Source organism: Amphiura filiformis, chromosome 13 (genome assembly GCF_039555335.1).
Source record: "Amphiura filiformis chromosome 13, Afil_fr2py, whole genome shotgun sequence".
Lineage (NCBI taxonomy): Eukaryota > Metazoa > Echinodermata > Ophiuroidea > Amphilepidida > Amphiuridae > Amphiura > Amphiura filiformis.
The window spans coordinates 9,408,545-9,421,208 of NC_092640.1; the positions used below are offsets into that span (position 1 = coordinate 9,408,545).

Consider the following 12,664-nt stretch of genomic DNA (forward strand, 5'->3'; position numbering starts at 1 on the left):
ATCGAAATGATCACAACACAAAGCCTATGGCGTCTCAAGTGGGCAATCTTACCCATGTCAGTCATTTGATAGGCCTACATCAGGTCCGAACGCAGATTTGGTGTCATTATGGTCCGTATTACTATGACATTTAAAAAAAGGACCCCTGCCTCTTCTCCTCTCGCTTTCTTCTCGTTCTAGTCTGTCTTTCTCTCCCCCTCCCCAACTCTCACCTGTGCCATCTTTTGAATTATGTGGATATCTGAATTATATTTGATGTTGTATTTCCTTTACCCTTCTCCCCCTCTCACTGTTTTAGCAGTAGGCCTATGATCAACGTGGAAAAATCAAAATAAACGGAATAAACTCCTCCCTGCTCTGCTCGCCCCCTTAATTCTCTCGATCTCCTCTCGTCTCCACCTCTCCTCTCCTCCACCAGATCATCTCCTCGTCTCATCATCCCCACTCTCAAATAATATACATTTAAAATAGATTTGAGTCTGGCAATATTGCCTGAAGCAATTATCAGATTACCAATTCCAATGTAAGAAATCCTATTAGTTTCACTTCAACGCACTTCTCTGGTGTTGCATATTACAACGTTTTAAGGTGTATTTGGGACGAAAATAATTCCCCATTTAATCGCTACATAATCATAATATGACCGATTTTTGCGCGATTGCACGAACAAGTATACGTAATTCTTGGCAACACTGATTACTATTGATTAATTTATATTAATCATGTTAAATATGTATATTTCTACGCTGGGCTATATCCACAATCTACTCCCGCTTAGGCTGGAGTACCTATACACCCAACGCAAGTCAATTGAAGCCGTACAATTTATCGCGAATTTACGACCGTAAAATTTGGACACTTCTTTTGTCTAGATTAGCACTAGACTATGCCATAGTCGATTTTTGATAAATAAAAATGTTATTAATCATGATGAACGCATTCAGTTGAACTCGAAATTATACTGATATTTAGTAGGCCTACATCAAAATACTAGTATAAAATGGTTATGAAAAAGTTTAGGCTATATAATTATATTTGTGACAGTAAAAGTAAAGTATAGGCCCTACGTAGGCTTATATTATTGAGTGCAACACATCATAATGGCATAATTATAATGACACTTCAATACTGAACAATTCTAATTTTAGAATCTGCCAGTTTATTATCCGAAAAACCGACTATGGACTTTCACTTTTAAGCAGAACTTTACCCCGGACTCACACACTGTCAATCATACTTGTTTATCAATAAAATCTAACCACAAGACTAAGCATGGGGGTACAATACGCGCTAGATGCATACGTTCATCCACCAGCACAAAAGCGCCGCATTCCCTAGATAGTTGTGTACCATGTATAGTTATAATGGTACCAGTACGCGTCGGGAGGATTTAAACAATAACGAGATCTGGGCGACCAATCACAAGCCAGATTCATTTTTAAAGATGCATTACATCATCACCAATTTTAGTTCGGGCAGAAATTGGCCTAACTCTCAAGGCAAAGTCAGTAGTCCACTTGGGAAGTTAACAAACAGAGGGCGTACGGTGACTGAAAAGATCAGTTGTGAAAATCTATCAATTGTGCACTCATTAATTAAATCAGATAAATGTAATAGCCAGAGTAGTGCACAAATGGCAAGTGGACTACGGAGAAGTCTAGATTAGCACCAACCCTCTCATCTCACGTTTTTCATGTCAGAAATTAACATAACTCCCGAAACCGAAACAAAAGTTATCTTCGTTCAACTTTTCTGTAGTCAACAAAAGACTAGAATAAAAGGATTGTTCACACGTACCATGCTAACACTTCAAAATAACAATGAGAACCGAAACCGGAAACCGAAACAGAAAAGATGAAAGGACGGTTAGTGTGTCATTCATTGTAAATAATACGTTCAATTTGCGTGCTTTACAAATACTGAAATACCAGTCTCATCTCAGTCAGAGGATGTTTAAAGACATTCCCATAGCCCAATGGGGTTTCTGACCTTGGTATGTCTGGCTTTTGTACACATGTGTGACAGTTGACTATACCTTGCATTGGGATTGTGTGCAAATATCTGGTGTTTTCATCCTTTTATTTAACATTCAAAACATTGAGACTTATGAATTATAAGTCTCAACTATAGCTCGTTGGCTGCAGTTTTTAAAATTCCCATTTTGTGTGTGTGGCCCGGTGTGTGGCAATGGGGACTTTGCCATTAGGATATATTGATCAAATTTCCCACATATCTATTTAGTCCATATACCTTCCACGAGTCAGTAAAGTAAAATTTTTGCAGGAATGATCTGTTATGCTAGTTGGATTCCTTGCATCATATCCTTTCTGAAAACGTATACTTTCATGTACTTCTCATATACATCTCATCTTTACATTTAGAGATTTACAATAAAGAACAATATTAAAGGTATAGACCACTTGGCATGTGACGTCATTGCCCGGCAGTATGCGCGCAATTTTTGGCAATTTTCATTGTTCTTTGCCCTGCAGTGTGCGTACGCATTGTAGTTTGCTAAGGGCACGTGCATTTTAAATCGCCCGCCACGTTTAGTACAAGAAAGCCATTGAACAGTGCAGCGGCTCGTTCAAGCATATTGATAGACGAGTCCCTCGCCTTTGTTGATAAACAGTGATGTCAAGTATATACAGGGTGTCCCATAAATAATTACCGGGCTAATGAATTTGGATGTAAGTCGAGAAATAGACATCAAATTTCAAAAATCTAAAATTCAGCATGTAGCCATATAAATCTGTATCTTATACGTTAATTTTAATGGAATCGGTTGACTGATTGTGAAGAAATGAGCGACTACATAACGCATGCGTCAATTCACTTCATTCCAAGTTTGAAAGAAAGACCATTCAACACAATGCGCACTAGTGGTTAACTGTCAATGGGCTTCATATTTTGTTCGGTCTTTTAAACAATCTGTTTCTTGCAAAACATTTAATTAGGCTTTGCTCAAATTTGAAAAGCTTGCATGTAAGATGATGTTCGGTACTTGTAAATATCTTTTTTCGTTTATGTTGATATAAATGTTGCATAAAGAATTATTGCATAAAGAATTTTAGCTGGCTTTAAAAATTTCTCACACATTACTGTTTTTGGAATATTTCCAAGAAATTGTAATGCAAAGTTTAAATATTCAACATTAATGTTGCATGCATGGTATCAGAAATCACACGTAAAGCTGTAAGCACTTGATCGTTGTCATTCTTGGCTCAAATGTTCTTTGGAAAGTTAAAATAGCCTATAATAACATAAGTAAGGTTTCCAGAAATCAAAGTTTTCTCGCACAAACTGTTATTCATCTTCAGTGAAAACATGAATAACACTGTCGGATTATAAAATAGATAATGTGGACTAAATTTAATGAGATACATAAACTTTAGGAAGCGGTGAGTGAGTAATCATTAATTTCTTCGCAACCACTCCACTGAATGAAATAAAATATTCGTATGTGATGCACAATAAAATAGGCTATGCGCTACTTTTTACATTTTTTTATTCTTATGCCTATTTCTCGACATCGTTCAATTTTATCCCGAATTTTATTCACTTGGTAATTTTTTATGGGACACCCTGTATAATGTACACTTTCTGCCTTGTTAAGTTTTTCGATTAGGCCAAAAGAAAAATGTTTTTGTGTTTTTGTGTTTGTTCAACGGTTGCTTTTCCAGAGCCCTTTTGGCTTGGTGGGTCCCCTAAAACACCCGGGCAAATATATGGATAAGGGGCTGTGCAATAATTACGAGGGGGTAAATTTTTCAAATTGCTCGCCCCAGCCCTCCAAAAATTGCTCCCCGGCCCCAAAAAATTGCTGGACCAGTGTAACAATAGAAATTAACAATTTGAGTTTGAGGCCCACGGAAATTGACAAGGTCTATAGATTTCAAACCTGACGGCCCAATTGTCCTTAGGCCTTGCAGAATTTGTAATTTCAGTATTTAGCTTTACTGCATGCAAGGCACTGATGACAACCCGTATACCTTTAAAGAAGAAATTGTTCCTCTTTTTTGTGAGTTTTGATGTGATTTTTAAGAGTTCTTTTTTGTGCGAAAGTCTTCTGACAATATTCACACTGATATGGCTTCTCGTTGGTGTGACTTCTGATGTGGCCTTTCAGATTGCTTTGTTGTGCAAAAGTTTTCTGACAAATCTCACATTGAAAGGGCTTTTCTTTTGTGTGAGTTCTGGTGTGTTGCTTATGACCACTGCTATCTACAAAGCATTTCTGACAATATTCACACTCATATGGCTTCTCTCTAGTGTGAGTTCTGATGTGGCTTTTAAGGTTGCTTTTCTGTGAAAAAGATTTTTGACAAATCTCACATTGGAAGGGCTTTTCTTTTGTGTGAGTTCTGGTGTGGCGATTAAGAGTGCTCTGCCGTGCAAACGTTTTATGGCAATACTCGCACTGAAAGGGGTTTCTTTTGTGTGAGTTCTGATGTGTCGTTTATAAGCACTGTTGGCTGTAAAGTATTTCTGACAATACTCACACTTATATGGCTTTTCTTTTGTGTGACCTCTAGTGTCGATTATAAGACTGACTTGCTGTGTAAAATACTTCTCACCGTACTGAAATGGCTTTTCTTTAGTGTGAATGGTGATGTGTCGTTTACAAGTTCTGCGCTCTGCAAAACATTTCTGACAATATATACACTGATATGGCTTCTCTTTTGTGTGAGTCTTGGTATGTTTCGTAAGATTGCCCTGCAGTGCAAAAGTTTTCTGACAAATCAAACACTGAAACGGCTTTTCCTTTGTGTGAGTTCTTGTGTGTTTTGTAAGATTGCCCTGCTGTGCAAATGTTTTCTGACAAATCAAACACTGAAACGGCTTTTCATTTGTGTGAGTTCTGATGTGGTTTATAAGAGTACTTTTCCATGCAAAAGTTTTTTGACAAAACTCGCATTTCTGGTAATGTTCACATCTGCCTGTCTCCGTACGACCGCCATCGTTTCGTTCACATTTTTGACAGTACATGTACATACTCTGCCCTCTGGCATTAAGCCTGTCATACTTCATCCGATGTCTAGCAACATGCCTCTTGAATACATCAAAGGAGTGAAAGTAAATTCCACAGTACGAGCAAGTAAATGGTTTCAATCTCATCTCCGTCCTCCGTTAAATCATGGACAAATGAGTAATGATGATTCAACAGATTACGTATTGTTCTACTTACAATGCAATGTATCAATCCTATTTGATTTTAACCACTATATTTCTCTAGCGAGTTTCACTGAATCAGGCAGACGCAAAGTTGTTGAAACAATCATCTAGAAGGTAACAATGATCCCAATATCTGTAAGAAATAAAAAGCCAAGAAAATATCTTATATTCTTAACTCTTGAGAACGTTCCTGCAATCTTATTGGCTCTTACCCGTGTGATATGACACGATATCACACGGGTCAGCGCGTATAAATGACCAAAAGGCTGTCCATGCACTAGGCACAATTTACAGTGGAAAAACCACATAATTGGAAAATATAAAACTAAAAGTAACTAATGTACCAAAATATTAGGGTGCCGGCGCGGCAACAAATGCTGACATGACAGCAAAATATGAAAGACCATTTAAAAGCAGCAATGAAACATAGGCCTAACTATGAATTGATTTATTTTTCTAACCTATTTCTTGTTACTCCCTAAAGTCCCTAGTGCACTAATTTTGTTGTTCCCAAAACAAAGTATAGTGTCCCATAGGTGGGGGAAAGGTCATCAAACTTTACATGGGTTCCAATTTCAGATTTCAAATTGTGTAGAAACATTACTAATGTGATTCTTCTGGTCATAAGGAAGTGACCTTGTGTCGCAATGGTTAGAGCATGGTCGTGTGGCGCAATGGCTAGAGCATTTGACTCATGATCGTAAGGTTGTGGGTTCGAACCCCACCTCGGCCATTGCTTCTACTCAACAGACCCTAGAGTAATCATTGTACCGTCAAAAAACTGGACCATCAGGCTATGATGTTTCCAAATAGACGTAAAAGTTTGTAGAAATTGACCCCGTGTCAGCTTGGTGAATGGCGATGGAAATCGCCCCTGCCGAGTTCCTCCGGGAATTTCCGATAAGACAGACAGACAACACCTTTGTTTCAACACCTTTGATCTCTTTTAATGTTTGACGACCTTGTTGACCTTTTGACCCCTGTTGACCTTTTGACCCATGTTGACCTTTGACCTCATGAATATCAAGTCGGCCATACATGCGATATTACTACTCATGGCATCTATAGACTATAACAATGATTTACCCAGCCCCTCTCTCCTATCAATTAATGTTGGAACACAATGGGAAACCACTGAAGACATTGCATATCTCAAACATTGGACAGGGGAGGGGTGACTGTTTTCCGTTCTTTACACGCAACCGTTCTACAACTTATTTCCAAGATTGTAGTTATCAAGTGAAATCCTGGGTATAGAAAGGTTTCCACAAGAAGTTCAATGGTGCTGATGATTTGGTTCAAAAACCATAAATTTAAATATGAAACCATGTCAAATAAAGCTGTTTACATTAAATATCTTGCAGGTATTTATTTTCACTATAACGTCATATAACTACTCTCACACAACTGTTGATGGTAATCATTTATGACATTTTGCAGCTTTTGTTCAAATTTCACACTCGATCCACTTCGATTTGATTCCTGGTGATACTGGTACCCGGCCCTAAATAAAATTAGGTATTACAAAAGTACCCAAAATCCCAGCCCTTAAGCAAACGTGCAATCATTTAACTATTTGAGGGCTTCTATCTCCTCATCCACATTAACAATTGGTTAAAAACTGGCAGATGAAGTTCAACAGGAAATACAAAGGTTTATATCACTGATTGAAGAAATCCAATTAGACACAGCATGCAAGACTCCCAAGATTGAGACTTAGAGCGCACACTTCTATACCCTCTATACCTGGGTATTGGAATCCAATTAAACACAGCATGCAAGACTCCCAAGATAGACTTAGAGCGCACACTTCTATACCCTCTATACCTGGGTATTGGAATCCAATTAAACACAGCATGCAAGACTCCCAAGATAGACTTAGAGCGCGCACTTCTATACCCTCTATACCTGGGTATTGGAATCCAATTAAACACAGCATGCAAGACTCCCAAGATAGACTTAGAGCGCACACTTCTATACCCTCTATACCTGGGTATTGGAATCCAATTAGACACAGCATGCAAGACTCCCAAGATAGACTTAGAGCGCACACTTCTATACCCTCTATACCTGGGTATTGGAATCCAATTAAACACAGCATGCAAGACTCCCAAGATAGACTTAGAGCGCACACTTCTATACCCTCTATACCTGGGTATTGGAATCCAATTAAACACAGCATGCAAGACTCCCAAGATTGAGGACTTAGAGCGCACACTTCTATACCTGGGTATTGGAAACCAATTGGACACAGCATGCAAGACTCCCAAGATAGACTTAGAGCGCACACTTCTATACCCTCTATACCTGGGTATTGGAATCCAATTAAACACAGCATGCAAGATTCCCAAGATTGAGACTTAGAGCGCACACTTCTATACCTGGGTATTGGAAACCAATTGGACACAGCATGCAAGACTCCCAAGATTGAGGACTTAGAGCGCACACTTCTATACCTGGGTATTGGAATCCAATTAGACACAGCATGCAAGACTCCCAAGATTGAGGACTTAGAGCGCACACTTCTATACCTGGGTATTGGAAACCAATTGGACACAGCATGCAAGACTCCCAAGATAGACTTAGAGCGCACACTCCTATACCTGGGTATTGGAATCCAATTAGACACAGCATGCAAGACTCCCAAGATTGAGGACTTAGAGCGCGCACACTTCTATACCTGGGTATTGGAAACCAACACAGAATGCAAGATTCCCAAGATTGAGGCTTAGAGCGCACACTCCCCGGGGCACACTCCTATACTCGTTATTATACTTGCGTATTGTAATCCAATTAGACATAGACGAATCCAACTTCACGCATTCCTATACCTCAATGGCTGCCAAAGTTGGGTATTCTATCACCCGTGTTACACGAAGACAAAAGAATGATGACAGTTTACAACACAAAAGAATCTAACATCGACTTTTAAGCGGCTTTTTGATGTTGCGGGGACCCAAAGATGGCTGACCAAATCTTGACCACGTTGGATTCGTCTATAACATGCAAGACTCCCAAGATGAAACATACATCAAACACTCCTATTTCCCTATATCTGCGTATTGATATCATTTCATGAATCGGTACGTAACATCACTTCCAAGCAAATACAACTAATCTGCGCAGACACCTCAATATTAATAGCTGTAAATAAACCAAATATCACAGAAGTTGACTACAAATCCTTGCCCTAATCAAACTGAATTTACTTCTCAATAGGATCCGTACCAAAAGGGTCAGAAAGGCATTATTTTTCACACTAGTGATGACACAAACAGAAAACAAAACTATGAGCCCGACTATAAGCAGAGATAGCTTTATTATTGTATATCATGTACATTATTTAAAATAAGTATCAAAATTAATTATTTCTGTAGATGAAGGGATTGCCTATGTACAATGTCAAGGAAATAAATAATATTGTTAATTTTAAACTAGCAATTGTGACCCGTTCTGACAAAACCAGGAACAAGTCACATTTTTTACATTTCATGATTTGAATAAAAATGTACTAAGCACGGGAGAATAGGCTTCAAATGTATGATATACATAGCATCAATACTTTCAAGATATGGATAATTTTGTAAATGATACCTTGATATTTTTGCCTAACTACTGTTCTGAGAAATTGGCTAATTAGTTTCCTGCTTTACACAAGATTGAATAGGGATTATCATAGTTCATATGTCAATTATTGATTAGATAATCCTCTTTTAAACAAGTTTGATTAGATAATCGTTTAAATAAGTACTTTTAAGGTTTTGAAATTCCACTCAGTCCCAAGGTCAAATACCATGAAATTAAAAAATTTGGTTTTGTTTATGGGAATGTCATCTTTAAAGGCCTATAACTCAAAAACATGCCTGGCGTCTTGTTCCGGGTTTTGTTGGAGCTGGTCACAATTGTATTGAAAATTATTATACTTAGTTCTCTGGGTTAATAGGATGAACAGTGTCTTTCCCCAGATGCAGAGTAGGCCAGTGCACAAAAACGTTGAAAAAAAAACCCCAGTGCATCAGCCGGATTCGAACCGACGGCCTTCGTAATACTAACACGACGCTCTAACCAACTGAGCTAAAGAGGCATGCGGGGAGGCACGTTGGAGAAGAGCGGAAGATATAAATCTATAGGTATTTGGTTCAAACGATGTTCCTCGCATTCCTAGCGGAAGGCATCACAACTACATATAACAAATACACGAATACACAAAAGTATGACTTATTTCTATTTTGTTTATTTCATTTACCATTTACACATTTACCTTATTTACACATGTGGCCTTTTGAGTTCCTTTTTAACACGACAAGTTTTTGATGCTACTTGCACTGATGCATTTCTGTTGTGTGAGTTTTGAGGTGTTTCTTATGAGAAGTATTGTGTGAAAAGCATCTTTGACAAATCTCACACTGATATGGTTTTTCTTTGGTGTGAGTTCTCATGTGGCTTATAAGAGCACTGTTCTGTGTAAACGAGTTTTGACAAATCTCACAATGGAAGGGCTTTTCTTTTGTGTGAGTTCTAATGTGGCGTTTACGACCACTATTGTCTGTAAAGCATTTCTGACAATATTCACACTGATAGGGTTTCTCTTTGGTGTGAATTCTGATGTGGCTTTTAAGAGTGCCCTTGTATGCAAATGTTTTCTGACAATACTGGCATTGAAAGGGTTTTTCTTTGGTGTGAATCGTGATATGGACTATAAGAGCAGTTTTCAGGGCAAAAGTTTCTTGACAGATCTCACACTGGAAGGGATTTTCGTTGGTGTGAAATCTGGTGTGGCGTACGAGATTACTTTTCCATGCAAAGGTTTTCCCACAAATCTCACATTGAAAGGGATGTTCTTTCGTGTGAGTTCTGATGTGTTCTTTACAAGTGCTGCTGTGTGCAAAGCATTTCTCACAATACTTACACTGGTAGGGTTTTTCCTTTGTGTGAGTTCTTGTATGTTTTGTAAGACTGCCCTGCTGTGCAAAAGTTTTCTGACAAATCAAACACTGAAATGGCTTTTCATTTGTATGAGTTCTGATGTGGTTTATAAGGGTACATTTCCGAGCAAATGTATTTTGACAAATCTCACACTGAAAGTGCCTTTCGTTTGTGTGAGTTCTGATGTGTAGGCGAGGCATTCCTTCGAGGAAAGCATTTCTGACAATATTCACACTGAAAGGGTTTCTCTTTTGTGTGCATTCTGATGTGGTTTTTAAGGTCATAGCTACGTATGAAGCATTTCTGACAATATTCACACATATAGTTCTTTTCTTTGGTGTGAATTCTAATGTGAGTTCTAAGAAGAGTTTTATTTACAAAAGTTTTATGACAAATATCACACTGAAAAGGTTTTTCTTTTGTGTGAGTTCTGATGTGAGCTTTAAGAGCACTACTGGTTGAAAAGTATTTCTGACAATATTCACACTGATATGGTTTTTCTTTGGTGTGAGTTCTGATGTGGCAATTAAAACTGCTCTGGAAGGCAAATGTTTTCTGACAATACTCGCACTGATAGGGTTTTTCTTTGGTGTGAGTTCTGATGTGGTTGATAAGAGTACTTTTCCGAGCAAATGTTTTTTGACAAATATCACACTGGAAGCGCTTTTCTTTTGTGTGAGTTCTGATGTGAGCTTTAAGAGTAGTACTGGTTGAAAAGTATTTCTGACAATATTCACACTGATATGGTTTCTCTTTGGTGTGAATTCTGATGTGGCTTTTAAGATTGGTCTGCTGTGTGAAAGTTTTTTGACAATACTCGCATTGAAAGGGTTTTTCTTTGGTGTAAATCTCTGAATGATTGCCATCTTTTCCTTCACATTCTTGACAGTGCATACTTTCCCCTCTGGCATTAAGCCTGTCATACTTCATCCGATGTCTAGCAACATGCCGCTTAAATCCATCAAAGGAGTGAAAGTATATTCCACAATATGAGCAAGTGAGTGGTATAAACATTATTGGCAGCTTCCTTTGAATTCTGGATAAAGAGTTAATGGAGTTGATCATTCCTCTCATCAGATGATTACTTACAAGGTAGCTTCAGTGCATTAGCTTTGAGTAGATGATCCTCTGCAAATGTTTGATGATTGTACTTGATATTACCAGTCCTTTAGATATTACAAATGTATAGCTTGGCATTTCCCTGGTCATTATTCCAAAATCTGGAGGAGAATAATAAGCAGAGACTAATAAATTAGTCTCGTCTGATTCACTACGATATGTGGTGGACCCGGGGTGGTGGACATACATATTTGCTGGATTTGGGCAACTCATGTAAAGTGTATGTGGTTTACAATGCATGTATATAATTAGAGCTTGATTTAATTGGTTTCTGCTGAACCGAGAAAATTTTCAAACAACTGACTTAGTGCATGAAAATGTGATCAACTCGGCGGGTGATGGGAAACATGGAATCAACTTGGGTGATACAAGTGGAGAAAAGGGTTCCAACTGGGTGCTCCTGCCCTTTCTTGTCCTCCACTCCTTTACACTGTATGCAGACACCTAGGCCTAATGCTTACACCATGTTTGCAGATTCCGTGGTTGGACAAAGACTAGTGTACTCTTACTAGTAGATCCTTTTTCATCCCATTTATCATGCACTGATCCAAAGCTATAAACCTGTAAGTCTTCAACATTGATGGCTCACTCCGAAAGCCGCTGCCACCCCTGAAAACCACGCCACCTGAGAAAAGGGTCTACTGTATTAGGATAATACAATGAACTGGATAATACAGGATATAACATGTGTGATGCTACCTCATTAATAATAAATGCAGCAATGAGTGTTATGTTATCAGGCCCAGTTGGATCACATGGGTTGCATGTGCATAATGCATTATTCATAAGAAATGATAAACATGTATATTTGTGTTGTTGGACTAGCGGTGTGTCGGACAAGTAGCGTGTCGGACTAGCGGCGTGTCAGACTGAGCGGTGCACCCCACTACGTTCGGGTGCTTGACCAGGCATATCAACAGATCAACCCGCCAAATATTACTTGCCCCCTTGTTCTGCTAAAAAGTGCTCCCCACCTCCTTGTCAACTTGTAAAATAGCGAAGAAAATAGACAACATATATGTGATGCGATCAAGCAAAATCAGTCAGAACTCGGAAATATTAAATTTTCAGTTTCTTCTAGAATAGTAAAAAGCATTTGTAAATCTGCATTTTGTAGTAAACCCCATTGAAATTGATTAACCAGTTCCAAAGATATGAGCAATTCAAGAGTTTCCAAAACAAGACTTAAACAAAAGGAAATATTGCCTTTGTTTGGCTCTATCTCAAAATCAATATTTCCGAGTTCCGACTGATTTTGCTTGATCGCATCACATATGCAGAAATCCGAATAGCATTAATAATGATACTAAGTAAACATCTAAAAAAAAAAAACTAACCAGTAACCCCCTTAAATAATGGGCAGCCATTATTCAAAAAGGGGCTATTGTATTTACAAATCTGTAAAATGAGTTGGAAGCAGAATTAATTTCTGCGCATTTTTGAC

At 38.3% G+C, this 12,664-nt stretch overlaps 1 protein-coding gene across 1 annotated transcript; it reads right to left on the minus strand.

The window, feature by feature from the left end:
- Positions 1-9,457: 9,457 nt before the first annotated feature.
- LOC140167403 (uncharacterized) lies at positions 9,458-10,301 on the minus strand. Its single transcript, XM_072190710.1, has one exon. The coding sequence runs from the start codon at positions 10,299-10,301 to the stop codon at positions 9,492-9,494; it is 810 nt and encodes a 269-aa protein (XP_072046811.1). The 3' UTR covers positions 9,458-9,491.
- Positions 10,302-12,664: the final 2,363 nt, after the last annotated feature.